The sequence below is a fragment of the Odontesthes bonariensis genome, chromosome 7, assembly GCF_027942865.1.
Source record: "Odontesthes bonariensis isolate fOdoBon6 chromosome 7, fOdoBon6.hap1, whole genome shotgun sequence".
Taxonomy (NCBI): Eukaryota; Metazoa; Chordata; class Actinopteri; order Atheriniformes; family Atherinopsidae; genus Odontesthes; species Odontesthes bonariensis.
The window spans coordinates 16,506,794-16,525,243 of NC_134512.1; the positions used below are offsets into that span (position 1 = coordinate 16,506,794).

The 18,450-nt window shown below is 40.0% G+C and overlaps 1 protein-coding gene across 8 annotated transcripts in view; it reads right to left on the reverse strand.

Annotated features, from left to right (window-relative positions):
* Positions 1-18,450, reverse strand: part of pclob (piccolo presynaptic cytomatrix protein b) — a 65,361-nt gene that overhangs the window by 27,422 nt on the left and 19,489 nt on the right. For all 8 annotated transcript variants that reach the window (XM_075469723.1, XM_075469725.1, XM_075469722.1 and 5 more), the window contains exons 14-15: positions 7,758-8,606; positions 385-7,186 (exon numbers count right to left, since the gene is read on the reverse strand). In XM_075469723.1, the coding sequence (XP_075325838.1) occupies positions 385-7,186; positions 7,758-8,606 (7,651 nt within the window). The remainder of the gene's footprint in view (positions 1-384; positions 7,187-7,757; positions 8,607-18,450) is intronic.

Genomic DNA, 18,450 nt, shown 5'->3' on the forward strand with positions numbered 1-18,450 from the left:
CTGTGCATTATATGATTTGAAATAAAAATCAATTTGAAGTTCCACTGTACATGCACATCTGCAGTTACTTTGGCTAGCAAGATGCAAAACCAAAATATTGAGGAAGTACACGCAGGCACACACATGCATCTGTGTGAAAGAAAAAAAAGTTGTTATTATCTAATAAAATCATGCATATTAAACAGCAAAACAAACTGAACAACTAAGAAACATTATCATCAGTCAGCCAGCATTGAACTAAAACAATAAATGAAAGAAAATAATAAATATAAGTATTTTACTGAGTTACAATCTCTTAACACAATAAAATGCAAGCCCACAAAGCACATGCTCACCATATAAAAAGAAAATACTTGAAACATGCAGAAAGAGTCCCATACTCACCAGCAGAAAGTTTAGCAGCAGTAAGGTCTATAGCACTATCTGCAGATCCACTGAAGTAGTCATAGTCATTCTTGAGATCATATGAGGACAATCCAGCCTCTGTAAGATTGGTCTCAGACACTGATGCTTTTATTCCATTAGTTCCTTTGATACCACACAGTCCAGCATTATCATATTGATAGTGATCGTCTCTGTAGCCAAAACGGTTTTCGGGCTGGGTTATAACTGGAGGCAGTGTCCTGCAGCTTCCCGTAAATGGAAGCTTGTATATTACATCACAACATACACTCCTCCTACCAGCTGTAAGGTCCACTGGAATTCCATCATCCTCTACAACAGTGGTCACCACCCCTGGGCTTGTGCCAGATAAAGTTACCATAGCCCTCATTGGTCTGTAGTTTGACAAGTCCATTGCTCCTGTGGTCTCCAGAGAAACAATTGAACCTCCATTGCTGAAAATTGCAGGGACTGAAGTTATTGACTGGTTTCCTCCAGAGGAAAGAAGGGCCTCAAATGAAAGATTAATGGGTATGTCTTGATCTGTAGATGCACTGACTATGGGTGGGGCCTTCACAGGTCTATATACAATTTGTGCTAGTGGTTCAAATGGTTTATATGTGGTGAGAGGAAGAGGCAATGATGTAACAGGGCCCTGCAAATCAAGTGGTTTCTCTGCTGGAGTATTGTTATATGAAGCAATGGTGGCTGTGCATGTGACTATTGTGATGCTGTCAGTGACAACAGACAATGTTGTTGTAGGGGTGATCTCTGCACTAAGATTTACTATCTCAGGCTGTACTGCGGTGATTTGACGTCCACTAAAGTCACTTGAAAAAGACTGTCGACACGACTCAGGTGGAGTGAGGTCCATGCCTTGCTCAGTAATCTTTATGTCAGACTTGATAGTTCGTAAATCAATAACATCCCCAGGATAGATTATCCTACCATTTTGTTTCGGCACATGTTGTACTTTTGCTAAGTCTGGTTGTATAGTGACTGCTACACTCGGTGGAGGGACCTGTGGAAGTCTTTCATGAACAACAGAAACAGTGGTCCTCTGCACCTCGGTGGTGACCACCTGAGTGACCAAGCTAGGCAGGCTTTCAGGGGGTTGGCCTGAGGTGGAAATTGAAGATGAATAGATGTGACTCATACTAGAGACCACTTTTTCTGGTCCTCTTATTTCTTGGTTCTCTATGGACTCTTGCTGAATTTTAGTGATGGTGACTGGAGCCACAGTTACACCCTGTGGAATGTCCTGGGCAGTTGGGATTGAGGTTCTTCTGGTAAATGCTTCAGTAGTTATTATCTCCAGAGGATGATCATATTCTGATGAATATGTCAATATCTGTGGTCCGTATTCTGTTGAAGGAGTAGAGCCACTCCTGTAGGGGACTTGAGCAGCATTACTATCCACATGAATATCTTTTTCAGCTGGTACGTTTACTACTTGTGCAAATGGTAATGGTTGCTGCATTGTTATGGATTGTCTCCTTGTTGAAAAGGCCTCTGTTGTAACCACTTGCGAGGGCTTTTCATAGTCTTTGGGAAAGGTAAATATATCAACTGCGGGGTATGGTGGCTGTGTTATGGATGATATGGACATCTTTCTCCTACAGGTAGTCTCCTCGGTTGTAATAACTGGCATCCCTGCCATTGCCTGAGGCTGTATTTCTGATGATGGCATTGAAGCTTTTCTGACATCAGTGTCCTTTGTTATGATACTAGTGGGTGTTTCACGCCCAGGCTGTAATGCTATGACCACCGGTGGCATCATTGACTGTGGTATCACTGAAGATGTAATTGCCATATAGTCCTGTGGAATATAAGCAACAGGAGGTGCATCTGGGTGTGTTGTAATATTTTGAACTTCCATCACAAAATTTGGTATTTCGTCAGCAGTAGTAATAGTTATTGTCTCAGCAACTGTAGGTGGTGGCATTACCTCGGGTACTACATATGTTGATGTAATGTCAGCTACCACAGTTACAGGATCAGGAACTGGAGATGCCACTGCTACTTCTGGTATTATAACACCAGTGCCAATTGTAATAACGTTTGTGGAAATTTCAGCCATTGTAGGGAGGGCCATAACATCACTCACAAGATTTGGCTGTTGCGTCAGTAGCTGCTCTGTCATTATAGGCAGATTTTCAAAAGACTTTGTAGTTTGTGGTGGTAAAACAAATTCAGAAAAGGGGGAAGTGTTGATAAAACTTGGAGGTAATTCTTGTACTTTAGAGTGAATCACAGCTTCAAATATTGTGAGTGGCCCTGGAGCTGCAATTTCCTCACTCTTTGCTGGTACTGTTGGTGTTGTCAGAGCTGCTTCTGTGACAATGACTTGAGTGAGTACGTCCTGTTCTTCCTGTAACATTTGTGATGACATTGTTGGATCAACAACAGTTGAAATTAATGTAGCTGGTCTACCTTGGATGACAACAGCATCTAACGGTACTTCAGAATGCAGTGGTACAGCAATAACCTCTGTCAGAGTGTCTGGTTGAACCGGTGCAGTTTGTTCAGGCAAACCTGTTAGAAGTGATGTCCCGACTGTGACTATGCTTGGTTTCTGAGGAACATTTGGTGTTGACTGTTCTATAGCCATGGCTTGAACTATTAGTGGTAGAATGTGGACCTTTGTCTCTTCGTGCATTGTGACGACTTTTGACTGTATTTCAGGAGCTGGCAGTTGCTGAGTTATTGACTGTTGCTGCTGCACATATGGTTTTTTAACTGGAAGAAGTACACTATGGACTTGAATGGAAGTGTCCTGATCTGATGGCACTGTGATGATATCGGCTACTGAAAATGATGGTTGCAAAGCAGAGGTTACAGGGTCTATCCTGGCTTGCACATTGGTACCTACTTCCTCAGAGGATGTGACTTGCTCTGTTGCCAGAGTTGGAGCAACAGGGATTGGAGGTTGATGTTTTACAGTGGGGACAGAAGCTCTCCTAATTGTAGCCTGTGCTGAGAATGCCTCCATAGTTGTTTTCTGCTCTGAAGGTGTCGTCCGTACTCCTGAAACTTTTGAAGATGGTATGGACCCTCGCCTCACAGGTGCCTGGACTGTTATGCTCTCAGTTGGTGAGCCAGGCTCAGATGGAAGAGTAATCACTACATAGGTTTGTAAGCATTTGGTATGTCTTGGGGACACAGGTGACTTTGGAGATGTTGTGCCAAACTTAGACTCCACAGGCCGTGTCATGCTAAGCGACAGAGCATTCGGAGGTTCTTTCATCCTAGGAAGTGTTGCTGCTTTAGGTCGAACAGGAGGAGGGGGTGGCTTGACAGTCTCTCCTGCCTTGTGGCTGAAAACCAGTCCAGCTGGAATTGATATAGGCTTAGGTGGTATGGGTGGGGGAGGCTTGGTGGTTGGACTTGGACCAGACATTGTGATAGAAACTGGTGATTCTATTGCAGCAGCAGTTGAGCTTGGAGTGGGGACTGATGGTAATGTAGAAGGAAGTGATGTTGTTAAATTTACAACACCATGTATAACGTTCATTGCCACTGAGGGTTTTGGTGGAAGTGGTGGAGCTGAAACTACTTGCGCTGCTGAAACCTTAGGAGATAGTGGGAGTATATTCTTGCTGGGTATATCTGAAGCAGGATGTGTAGTGATTTGACTACTATAGTGATGAGAATCAGCTATCTGTCCTATGCTAGCTACATCTTGTGTTGTTTGTCCAATAAGAGATAGATTTTCCACACTTGGCACTATAATGACAACATGACCCTGTCTGGTTGGGGTCACTACTTGAGGTACAGATGCACTACCTGGCTGTATCTCTTCCATTCGCGGCTGTATATCCACAACTACTGACTGCATTGGCTGGGTAGCCACTGTGGTTTCAGTAGCTGATGTAGTTGGCGTGACATGAACACTTTTTACAACAGGCATTCCTGTGGTAGTCTCAGGTAATGATACTGAAGTAGACCGGGGGGGAGGGGGAGGTGGGACCTTCTTTTTGACAACAGTAGTTGATGCTGGAGCTGGTGGAGGTACCTGTCCAGTGTGGGCCTCAGTTGGGACTACCATAGGGCTAATTGATGGAATGGCTGATTGTACAGGGACTGAGTGTACCACTTTGGCTTCGGCTTGAGCAGGGGTTGTTATGAGGGCTGAGATTGGTTGTGGGGTTTGTGCAGTGATTGGAGCTGTAGCTGAAACCAGGTCAGGCATTTGGACAACAACTGGTCCAGGGCATGATACTGGACTGACAGAGGCTGAAGCTAGAGTTGAGGCTACAAGAGGTGGAGCTCTATCTAGGGAAGTATGCTGAGCTGAGACAACTACAGGTGCTGGGCTTGGTGTTGAGACATGTGAAACAGTTGAAACATTAATGGGTACCTGAGATGGAGATGAAACCAAGTCAGGCATTTGGACCACAACAGGTACAGTAACAGATATGTCTACTTGGGGTGGAGTTGGGCTTTCCATTGTATAACTCATAACTTGAAGTACCTCAGTTGTTTGAGTTTTGGATGGATCAGACACCACATCAGGTACGGTAACTATAACAGTTGTTGGAGTTGGACAAGGAATTAAAGTTTCACTACATGTAACTGCTGCAACTGTGGCAGGCATTGGCACTGAGTTTTCTTGAAGTGACTGGTCTTTCAACGAAGTTGGGGGTGTTGGTGTTGACAGTGGGGTGGAATCTGATGAAAGGGGTGTCTGGACCTGAAATGTGGATGAAGATGTTGCGTTAGAAGCCAAACTGGAATCTGGAGTAGCTGGTGAAGTAGGGGGGGAAACTGGTGATACAGGAGAGGGTGTAGTGGTTAGTTCTGGGGCTGATATTGGAGATGGAATTGGTTTTGGCTCTGGCATTTCACAGACCACATATATAGGCTCCATTTCAGTGGTCTCAGACAAAGGTGGACTCATGGATAGATCTTCCTTGGTCTCAGAGTCATCACTTGGGGTAATGTCAGAAGAAATACCTATGGCATACTCGTCTGCAAGGCTGTCATCATCTTCCTCGCCAGATGAACACTGAGTAATCTTAAGGTCTGGTATGGGGAACAATGTCTTTATGAGTGCAGGATCTTGAGGAATCATAGGCCTGACAAAACTTATAGATCCACTGGTAGTGCTTGGAACAACAGTTATATCGGTACGCTTAGGGGGTTCTGAGGGGCGTGGAGGGGCTGGGCGTTTCTTTTTCTTTACTGGCAATTCACTTAAAGTATCCATGCTTGGAGGAGACATAGCACTTTGTCCAGTGATCTGTGTATCTTCTGTGGGCATGGTCACCACATAGCTCTCAGCAACTGAGGGAGGGCCATGGACGGAAGCCTCTGAAGAGGAAGATTCCATGGCAGTCTGGGCTTGTTGAAATTCTTTCTCTATCATCATCAGTTCTTTTTTTTTCTGCATCATCTCTTCATAAACTTCCTCTGGGGACCGGAGTTTTTTTAGAGATTGAGAGCCAGTATCATTTTTGGGTTCTTCCTCTTGAGATTCACTTAATTTTGCCTCAGGCTCCTCAACTAAAGATTCATAAAGATAGTCCTCTATTGCCATTCCCCCATAGAGTGGCTCAATATAAGGTGGACTCTCCCCAGGAATAGCTTGTGTCTTCAGAATAATTTCCTCATATGCTTCTTCTGCACTCTTCAATGATTTTGTCATAGCGTCATTTTCTTTAAATGGATCAGAAGAGGTGTATGGAATGACTGTTAGTGAAGGTTTACGTCCTCTCTGTATAGGTCTCCTATTCTCTGCTTCTGATTCTATACTGGCAGAATACTCAGAACCAGATGTTCTATGGCTTTCATCAATTACAGTGACTCCTCTTAGATCTTCTGTGGAGGAAGCAGATCCATCTGGAGACAGTGGTTGGCCATGTGCCCTCCCCTTCTCTTCCTCAGAAGAATCTTCAATGGTGGGGAGAGGCTTGGTTGCCTGCCTGTGCTTACTCTTGCGATGTTGTTTGTCCCCACTAACTTTCCTGTGATGGGGACTGCTATCACTGTCCTCCTCTAGAGATGAGGCAGACGTAGGTGAAGATCCTGGAGTAAAGCTAGATGCCTGAACACTAGATGAACCTTTTGACAGGGATTCTGTGATGCTCTCCACTTCTTCATCAGTGCTTTGTCTCTGCCTTGTGACTGGAATTGCTTTCTTGAAAGTAGTCCCAGTAATTGTTTCAGGAGCACTTTTAAGAGTTGCAGTGATAATTGTTTGGAGGGGTTCATTCCTGGCTTGACTGTCTTCATTATCTGTGTGACCTTTTGTTGAGAAAGGTTTGGCTGTCACAGTGTCATTATTAAACTCAACCTCCTTGATAACTTGTATGTTTGCCAAATTATTTTCTTTCTCATCTTCTGATACGGACATTTCCTCCTCATCACCCATTCCCATTATCTGTTTGCGGATGAACTCATCATCTTCAATCGAAGAGTCAGCACTTTCTGTTTTGATGTCCTCATTGCTGGATGAGACTCCGCTAACCTTTAGGATCTTCCTTTGGATTTTAGGGGATGGTGTGAGCTCACTTTCACTACTCTCCTTCATTGCTTGGAAACTCAGACGCCTTCTTTCAGCTTTAATCTCTTTGACTGGCATGGATGGATCTTTATTTATAGCACTCTTGCTTGCATCTATCATCTGTACCTCACTCAGTTCTTGAAGTACAGGTATAATCTGAGGTTGATCTTCATCATGCTCTTCTGTTTTGGATTTGGGATTACTTGTTTCAGGGCCAACTTCATTTTCTGTTTGAACATGCTCTGTAGGTAAAGAGACTTTTCTGTTTTCCACCGATTCGTCATTGATTTCATCTTGATTCTATAAAATGAGAAAAAATATTTATATAAATATATATATTAGTAGATGCATTTCCCAGATAAAAGAAACAACACTTAGATCTAATGCAGTTTGAAGATTCATGATTCATCTAAACACTATTCCTCTCAAGCAGTGTTCTCTTGTATATTGCAGAAAACACATATAAATACGCTAAGCAAACTTTCAGTCCCTCTTGACTAAAGTGTGACTTAAAACTAAAACTGTGGCTTTAAGTTGCATCTTTCCATAGAACATACAGAAAAATGCATCACATTTGTAAAATTTGTTTTTCAAACCCAAGATTCCCTACTGTTAGAGAAAATATTGGTTAAGTTGCACAATGTTTGCCAGTTTTATAGAGAAACATTGAACAGAGAAAAGAATAAGATGCTTTCATGGTTTGAAGATGATATCGATGTTCAATTTTAAAGTAACTTTCAATCAGTAAGAGTACCATATAGCCAATAATATTTTAGTAATAGTTCTCTATTGTACCTTATTTGTTCTAAATAAATAAGATCTCATAACATGTTAAACTGAAATATTTCAACAAAGATGGATCCATTCTTACTTTTAAAATGATGCTTTCTGTAGATACTGGTTGTGCCTCTGAAGATGTGACAATGTCAGTAATCTTTTCAATCGTTCCATCAGCCAGTTCCTTGCGGTCAGCTATTAGGTCTGGTTCAGCTTCCACTACGAGCTGCTGTTCCTGTGACATCGGTTGCAGCTCAACTTGTGTCAAAGATTTTGTTGGTTCTATCAGTTTTATATGATCATCAGGCTGTTCCTCTTCAATTACACTCTCAACATCAGAGAGCTCTGACTTTGTTTCAGTCTCTCGAACAACTTCTGACACTGCAATCTCTGCAGCAATAAGGGCTATGGGTACATCTGTAACCTTAGCCACTGAAACAGATGAAGTTGTAGTTACATCTGCTTTGCCTTCAGTTTCTGTAATTTCAGGTTTGAATCCTTGAGTTTTAGGGAATTTTTCTGACGTGTCTTTATTTTCTATGATTGTAGTCTTTGGAACTTTGCTGTTTGGCACTTCAGCTTTTGGTGCAACTTCTGCCTGTTGCATTTGCATTGTAACATCTATGAAGGGTTCTGTTGAAGATGCAGCCAAAGGCTGTTTTTCTGCTGCAGCTGTTGAAACCTTTGCTGTGGTGGACATGGGTGTTGTATCAAGTTCACTTAGTGTGGAAGAAATAGTAGCGATGGTCTTTTGTGGTTCAGTGGCTCCAAGTGTGGGTTCTACTTTTGTGGGTGCAGTTTTGGGCTCTGCCATTTTGATTGCAGGTGTAGTCTGGATCTCTGGCTTGGCAGACATAGGTGTAGGTGGAGGTATTTTTCCAGAGTCTCCAAGCTGTCCTGACAAAGCTCTTTGAGTCTGGCAGTTCAAACACAACCATTCCTCCTGTGATCCAAGACACAAAACCAAAATAAAATTAGGAAACACATTACGCAAATATTGATAAAAGTAAAAAAAAACAGTTATTGTTCAGTTTGTTTGCTTCACATGCACAATTGAAAACGTTAATGCTAAGTAAAGAAGATGATACTAATCACTGTTTTTCAGATTACTCTTTAGATCACAGTAATACTATGCATTGAGGGACATTTTACAAAGAAGAATTTGTGGAAAAGCTGATTTAACTTATGTGACCGATCAATGATTAAGGTATGTCACCAAACCAACTTACATTTATAAAAATCACCAGCACAGCATTTGTTTTTGAAGCCTGTTATATTTTCACTGCTGTTAAAGATTGTAAAGCTTATGCCACCTGTATTGGTAGATGCAGTATTCTAAAACATTTGTATTAATTTCAATGAAGTCATATAAAATTAAATTCATCATCAAGTCTGAACTATCTCATTCATTTTGTACCAAATAAAACCATAAAACAAAACCATAGATAGGATTCTGACTAGCCAGTCAAAACATTAAACAGCAGGCTTTCCATGTTTAGGCAACGGTTTCTAAAAAACAGAGGCACATAGATCTTGGTGATGACACACGCTGATATCAACTGCTGATTGGTTAAAAGTTGTTGGCCAAGAGGGGCCAACAAAAAAATCGTAAAAAAAGAAAAAAAAGAAAAACACCACCAAACCACAAAAAAGAAAACACCAAAACCAAAGAAGTATAAGAAAATAAATCTTTGTTGACTTTGACCTCTGTCTCCCCTAAAGATACAGTAAAAAACACTAGAATGTAGACATGCATATGTGAAGCCCTGACACTGAGAGGTCGCAGAGTATCATGTATCATACCTGCAGATATTTAAAAACAGCACTATGATAATTTGCTGAGAATATAGGAATACGACTGCCCTAATTCTAAATTATTGAAAAAGAACAAAAAAATAAATAAAAAAAATGCTGACATACAACATATACATTTTTATTTCCATTTATAACACACCCTTTAGAGTGGTACCATGGTTTAATTATGTTCTGGTGGGCTACTGATCCCTCGTTTAGGCATAGTTTTGACCCAAGTCATATGTTGAACTAAAATTTAAAACATGCACTGCAAATTGTAATGACTGCCGGCTGGTTAATAAAACCAGTGAGAACTCGCATTGTAATTCCTCTATTACATATCATCTCCATAAACTCTTTACTGTCTTTATTGAACTTTACTGTGTCTCCATTCCTCTCGGTTTTGTTTAAAACCAAATAAAAAGGGATGTGTTACTTTGTGAGTTTTGTCGTAGGTAGTGGCTTACGACACCCAAGTACAGTATATGCTTTCAAACACAGAAAAATTAAATTATTCCATAATATCGCAATTCTACAATATGTCATGTTCCAACTGGCAGTCAGGTAATGCTATGTCTTATATTGAAGAAGAACTTATACTTTTCATAATTTTACAACTTAATATTCAAGTTTAGCCATTAACATAAAAAATGTAGTTAAAAAAAACAGTCAATTCCCCCTAAATTATGTCAATTCAGTAGCCTGATAAACCAGCCTAAATGGATTGGATGTCTAATTTAGTCTGGCACCGATCAATGGATACAACGGAACATTGTTGATGAGCACAACCCGTTGTCTTTCAAACCGCGTCTGTGCCTATAGGCCAACGCTCTGACCAATCAGCGCAACTGACTGTGACGTAGTAAGCGCGACAGAAAGCTTTGGTGGGAGGGGACTCTTCCAAAACTGATGCCAAGCACAGATTCTATAATAGGACAGATACGCCACTCACGGTGCATTTCCGGTTTCCAACGAGGCGATTTTGGTTGCAGTTCCACCCTCTTTCCACGTGGGGCGCCCAATTTTGGAGACCAGAATGAATGGAGTCCTATGGAGCTATACGCCCTTTCGTGCCCTTATCTCAAGATATAATTTTTTCTCTAGTAATTCGAATGTTGTTTTCGAAAGAGGGTGTTTAGAAAATACCCATGGCTGAGTTTTAGATTTTTAGAGCCACTCATTTGCTTAAAAAAAGGATTTGAAGTGTATATGACGTCATACATAGCTGGTCGACCAGCTGTCATTAGCACAATGCTAGCGCGTTGTGGACAACAAGAAGCCAACCAGTAAGAAATCAAAGGGATATATGTACTCGTTCAGTAGATTTTTTACTTGAAACCCATGTTGAGCTCTCAGAAACTACATTCAAATCTGAGCGCTCTTGAGGAGACTTAGGTGACACTGACCATTTGTAGCATCTAGCTCCATTGGGCCCCATTCATTCTGGTCTCCACCGACGCTCCCAGTGGAATTCTGGTGGAACTGCAGCCAAAAAGCCGGTACAATGGGGCTTAATACAGAGTGGCAAGGCTGTTCGTTATAATGGCTGTGTGCCAAGGCTGAATCAAACGAGCACTGTTCCATTGCCGCCGCCATCTTTCTTGTTGTGCTTTCGCTTGTCTATGTTCGCTTCCACTGCCCAACGTCGCACTGCTCTGTCGTCACTCCCTCAAAACCCCGCACCAGAACCCTCTGGCCCGCCCGCGTTGATTCAAAACACATCTCTGCGTTGTGATTGGTTTAGTTGCCATCTGCCAGATTCAGGGCAGTATTTTCAAAATGACAAGTGGATCGAGGCCAGACCCAACCGCAGGCAAAACATTTTGCCGTCCAGCAGTTGGCGCTGGTTTTCCAGGCTATCAATTCAGTTGTCAGTTCACACGATCTGTTCTGAAAAACCACCACATTAACACATAAGCATTTATCATTTTCACTAAAAGCTTGTGGTCTACATCAAAATAGCATTGCTAATGCAATAAACCTTACATCACTTGTAAGACGGCAATAAAGATGCTTACCTTGCAGAGGAGCTAATCGCATCTGGTAAGGAGTGCTACTACTTTTAAATGTAATCCTCTGATTGCATGTTTTATCACATCTAAGTTCTATCAATGGACAGTTAAAGACGAGAGCAAAGCAAAGGCTGTCAATACATAAAGCAGTGTGTCTGTACTAGCAATCTAGCAGACCAAATCACAGCAATGCGCCTGCCTCTGCAGAGCCAGCAAGAGCCGTTCTGAGACAGCACAGACAGAGAGATTACTACACACATATCCTTTTGAACACCATGAAGTTTTGATAGTTTTATCAATGAGATAATGTATTAGGTGGCTGTAAGAATAAATTGATAATTAATCTAAACATTAAAGTGCACTTTTGAGTAAATGCTCTCATATTTCCTTTGTCATAGCCAGGACAGCTCTTATAGCTTTGCTGTTCAATTCTGTAAATTTAATTTTTCTTCATAAAGAGAAACCATACTTTATCATCATGTTAAAGGGGAACTGCGGTATTTTCAACATTAAGCCTCTTTTCTGAGTCGTCTGCAATGTTTTAGAACCCCCGTCACCGCTTTTTTGATGTTTACAGCTGTCTCCGGTATTTGCCTAATTTTGATTCTTCTCAACCTGCTTCAGAATGGCAAGTCATGCGCATGTGTTTTATTTGACATTTTGTACTGGATGTTCGTTGATATTACTCCGCCACCGCTAAGAAAATAGTGCGAGCATGAACGAGCTGCCAAACAAAACACGACATAAGCAACTTTTCACAACGAAATTTGATATGGATTACCAGTGCACACCAGTGACCACTCCGGTGAGTTGATTATTTTGAAAACGGACGTTTATGGTGCTTTTACGGACCTTTCTAGACATACGCATGACTTGCCATTCTGAAGCAGGTTGAGAGGAATCAAAATTAGGCAAATACCGGAGACAGCAGTAAACATCAAAAAAGCGGTGAGGGGGGTTCTAAAACATTGCAGACGACTCAGAAAAGAGGCTTAATGTTGAAAATACCGCAGTTCTCCTTTAAGATCATACTCCCAAATTAAAGATAATGCTAAATCAAGCACTTATTGGTCAAAGTGGCAAGATTCCACCATCTGAAATAATTTATGGACATTCTCATTGTCTTTAGAAACTTAGAGATATTTGATATTCACAGAATTTGGTCTAACTCTCAAAAGAGGAATGTATGCTTAGCTGCAATGCTGTACATGTTTTCACTGACTGAAGAATATATATATATATGATAAACAGGGTTTCATTGAGACCATATCACATGTACAGTCTTTGATGGGTAAAGTCTTATTACTAATTACTTATACTAATTGAAAACTGACACCAATACATCCACTTTGACTGAAACAGAGATGCTGTTGTTGACTCTCTTACGTTTCAATTAGAAATGTGATATTACCTAATCAGCATAGTGTATGATTTCTAGACTTATGCACTATAATGTTATACTTTAATTTGGTGGTATCTGAAGCAAGTTCACCCTCAGCAATGCTTAAAGGAGAACTCCGGTATTTTCAACATTAAGCCTCTTTTCTGAGTCGTCTGCAATGTTTTAGAACCCCCCTCACCGCTTTTTTGATGTTTACTACTGTCTCCGGTATTTGCCTAATTTTGATTCTTCTCAACCTGCTTCAGAATGGCAAGTCATGCGCATGTCTACAAAGGTCCGTAAAAACACAATAAACGTCCATTTTCAAAATAATCAACTCACCGGAGTGGTTACTGGTGTGCACTGGTAATCCATATCAAATTTCGTGTGGAAAAGTTGCTTCTGTTGTGTTTTATTTGACATTTTGTACTGGATGTTCGTTGATATCACTCCGCCACCGCTAAGAAAATAGTGCGAGCATGAACGAGCTGCCAAATAAAACACGACAGAAGCAACTTTTCGCCACGAAATTTGATATGGATTACCAGTGCACACCAGTAACCACTCCGGTAAGTTGATTATTTTGAAAACGGACGTTTATTGTGCTTTTACGGACCTTTGTAGACATGCGCATGACTTGCCGTTCTGAAGCAGGTTGAGAAGAATCAAAATTAGGCAAATACCGGAGACAGTAGTAAACATCAAAAACGCGGTGAGGGGGGTTCTAAAACATTGCAGACGACTCAGAAAAGAGGCTTAATGTTGAAAATACCGGAGTTCTCCTTTAACTATAACGTCAAAGAAACTTGGTCCACATAAAAATTTACATCTTATAGAAAACAAAGTAGTTTATTAATTCCCCTACTGACCCTGACTTAAACATCCATAAACTGCTCAATCTCCACACATCCCTTTGCATCCTCTCCATGTTCTCTTCCACCCTGTCTACAGGATGTAGTTAGCTAATGAGGAACATGCTACTGCTGCTTACGTATGCTAACCAGCAAAATCATGTCACTACTGTGTTTATTCATAATAATAAATTAGTGTTAACTAACTCCTTCTCTTGCTGTTTGTTGGTTTTTGTAGAGCTAGGTCAGTGGCCTTACCAGAAGCTGCTGATGTGCACTGATGCCATCTTTAACTGAATTATACCTGTATGTAATTGTCTGATTAAACGTTAATATATTTCAAAATCTATTCTATGCTATTTTTGACATACTCTAAAACAATAAGAAAGGCAAAAATCAACAACACATTTAATTTAATGTGTGCCTTTGAGTGTAAAATCAGATCAGTTCTGCAGTTCTTCTGGAGAATATCTAGACTGACAGAAGTTATTCTCAACCATCTTAACATGTCATTTACAGTCCTCCAGTCAGATGAAGTTCGTCACTGGGCCTATGTTTTCAGCCATTGAGCCATATGAACACAAATTTTGAATATACAATAGTCTGCCTGATTGTATAGTGTTATTCTTTCCTGACCCTGACCCTCTTCATGTGATAGTATTGCACAGGCCTATGTTCCAGCATGATTACTAAGAATTTTAAAGCAAACTAAAGAACAGATTGACAGAAAATGACAAAGGCAAAATACTCCAAATTAGTGGTTGCTCTTTTGCATTGCATAACAAAAAATAAGATCCAATCACATCTGACAATTTATTTAACCTTCTAATTAATCTAAATTGGTCAGCCATAAGAAAAACAAGAATGAAAAAAGATACATCCCAGTCTGAAAAGAAAGAAAGAATGTGTCTGTGTGCATGAGAGAGAGAGACAGAGGGAGAGACCTAATCCTATCACACCCCTCCAGCGTCAGTCACTGCATCTCAGCAGCAGTCTCAGAGTCATGCATCACTGCTATGGGGTTTGGAAAGTCGCCATCATCCTTTTGTCTAATTAAATCTGTTTTATGAGTCAAGAGTGGGAGCTCCTTGTAGAGAGAGCTGTGGGAGAGGCTGCTCCACATGATTAGCCTTTGAGCTGGATTACTAGACCTTCACAAAGACAGCAGTCAGAAATGTAGCTCCTGACAAACAGGTGTCCTGCATAAGTTGGAGATACATAATTACTTGGTTTACTTTGATTAAACTAAAAAACAACATCAACCAGCTATCCTTCCATCTTTGACCTTTTAGGGTGTACCCATTTGTTTTGCTTAATTTACTGAGATTAGGTTTATAGTTTTATTCTGTAAATTGCATCATTTCTCAGTCTCTCCTCAGTGCTTTCTTGCCGCTGTTACTGGAACTAGTGTGGCTCTTATTGATTTTCTGGCAGATGCCTTTGGCTGAAGCGAAGCTTGCTAATATACTTGGGCTTTCAGCAGCCCCCACAGTGCTGGATTTCTCATAAATCAAACCCTCTAATAATGAAGAATGTTGACCTACTAATCTGTAAAAAGCAGAGTGCTTAATTCTACAGACAAGGAAATGCATCCCGTGCTTTTTTTGAGTCCTACAACTGGTACATCAGCAAACTTTCCCTGAAAGCCACTGAATGTACTAAAAAAAGCATCATGAATTCTTTTCAGAGAAGTCACGACAGCTTGACAGATAAATATCGCAACCTTAGAAATACAACTTGCTTTGTAAGCACATAGAGTAATTCAGTCTGTTTTCAATGCAAGTGAATATAACACCAAATTCATTCTTCACACTGATAAAAAAAAAAAAAAAACTAATTCAAAATGTGTCATAGCTGCATCAGAGTGGAACATATTCAATTTGAGAATGGCCAACCTCAATGCTCTGTCTAAAGGGAGCTGTGATACAACAGCAGGTAGGCTGTGTTTGGTGTCTTCTCACTGTGACTATTTTTAACATTCTCACTTGGTGCAACAGCGGATGTCTCATCCTCATTTTCGTCTACTGTCTGTCGCTGCCAAGTCTGCCACTGAAAACTTCCCCCACATGTTTCCTTTTTTTGTTTTCTTTGTGACACAAAAATTTGAAGGATTAACATGATTTTTAATTCCTTCTAAAATGAAAAGAGAAGCATAACAACAAAAGAACTGAAGGAACTCTCAAAAATGAACAAATATCAACAAGTACCTCTGAACCACTTAAGACGTCTAGTTGCATCTGGAAATATTATGGAGCCGACAGCCTATCAGTGTTTTATAATTTTTCAACCTTTACTTTTTTTAAATCAACATAAATGGTTTTCTTTTACACACACCATATATATATATATTACACACATATATATATGTATATATATATATATAATGCCAGCATTAGTTGTCTCTTCTTCTTGGAGGAAAATGTGGTTATTTATTTACTTTAAAGAGAAATTTAAAATATACATATAGCCCAGAGTTGAAGGGCTTCATTTCTCCCAAGGGCCATCACATCTAAAGTTAGATTTGCATCAAGAGGTGTTGGGACATTATGATCTTTCTGAAAGGGAAACTTTCATCTGGTCACTGTGTAATTTCACTGTGTCCTTTCATTCTGAAAATGAATTAAATGCTGCCAAGTCACCACAACAGCCTGGCCCCTGCTGACTTTCTTACAGTGATATCAAACAAGGGCAATAAACTGAAAAATATCCTATTTTTTTGTTTCGGGTTATAATAAATTCCTTTACGATTGCTTTTGCGGTTTGTAATATGCAAGCATTACAGAATGTTAAATATGTGTTATTCTTATAAAATGCGTTTATTTCATAATATACGACTACATGTCATGAAAATGAAGGCTATTTCATTTTTCTTTTACAGTTAATGTCTTAGAATTTAATCTAATGAATTTAATTCAATCCAATACATTATAATTGTATCCATATAATGCTCATAAATATAAAAGTTTACTGAGTCACAGAAACCAAGAGTTGAAGGACCAACTTTTATAAAAAACATTTTGATTTGAAAAAATGTTTTAGAATATCCTAAATTAATAGAAAATCTTGAAAATACCTGTTCACCTCAAAAGAAAATGTATCCTCCCTTCATCTGGTTCACTCTTGCTGTCATTGTGTGTGCATGTACCTCTACATTTTTATTTTTTCTCTATGTTCATTAAGCTGAGACGCTGTAAATAAAAATATCTCAAGACTGTGCCTAAAATTGTGTCGGTGTTTGACTGATAAACATGCACATAAATAAAAGATGCAATATGAGGTCAGAAAAAAACTGCTGCAACAATATCCAGATGATATGGATTAAATATTATTATGAATATAAATATAAACTGTAGTTGAGTTACATTAAGAATCATGTTAGCCAAGTGGCCAGTTACTTCTGAACATGTGTTAAAAGGGCTACACCTTAGTCACATTCATCTCCTAAAAGCAGCCCTGCTGTGCTTTGTTTGGAAATCAGAACTCTTAACTGTGAATCTTGTAATAAACGCATACACCATGACATAGATAAACAAAAACCAGTGCTGTATACCTGAAAGTACCCAAATAAAAATAGTTTATTCTGAGCCAAACCATAGCCACAGGGTAACATTTCAGAAATTATTATTCATGCCATCTTGTTCGTCACACATAAAGCTTTAGCTGGCAAAACACGACACACGTGTGCCCTAGTTATCAGACAGCAGTCACTCCCAGGCCTTTAATGGCATCAGCTGAAGCACAACAGGCAAAGGGGTTTGCTATGGTATTATGGTAGCACTCAGTTCGTCTGAAGCAGCCTGGTCCTCTTTAAAACCTTACAAGTAATGTTTGTGTTCTAAAAGGCTGCATTTCCCTCTTCCTGTTGAATGAATCACGCACATTCATGCCTGACACGCACAAATAAGGCCACAGGGCAGCTCATTCTATCCATGTGTGTTGGGGCCAGGTTATTTCTGAGAAGAATGCGTCTACATTGCACACACATCAGCAATTGTACTTTTCCCTTCCCCCATCCAACTTCAATCCTTCCCCTTTTTGACTGTATCAACATGAATATGAGAATTGTCAATTATATAAAAGGTACATCATATTTTAGCGTTATTACTCGTTATTACTAGTGTGTATTCAGGCCGAGCATCCAGGAGCTTAATTTATATCTTTGGAAAAAAAAAACTAAGATACAAATCGAAAAAAAAGAGAAAAAAAATGTAATCACAAATATTAATTTTGTTGTTTAGTTTCAAGGAGAAGATTTTCCCTGTTGTGATTTATTTATATTTATATATAACTGTCTGATGCTCGTCCTTACTCTAATAGAAAGCAGGAATGAAAGGAAGCAGGTGAGAATTTTTTGTTCAATTTATCTGTTACATCTTTGAGGCCTGACAAATCAAGATAATGGATTAAATGTGAAACCAGCCCCATGTGAGCTGCCCAGACATTAAAAAACAAACAAACAAAAGAAGAAAAAACATGGCGTGAACAGGGAGGTATTAACGCACCTGAGATATAGAGTAATGACAAAAAGAGGACACAAAGCGTTGCATCCATCACAACCTGCATGTGTAGATAAGTCACAAAGCAGGAACACGTGTATTATTGCCACCCACATACAATGAAGAGGAAATTGCTGAATAACAGGGAGCCACTGATCTCTAAGACAGCAGACGGCCTGACGGTCTGGTTCAAATGCACCGTGCAACGTGTTGTGATAGACCTAATTCGTTTCACCTCTGCTCATTGGCATAT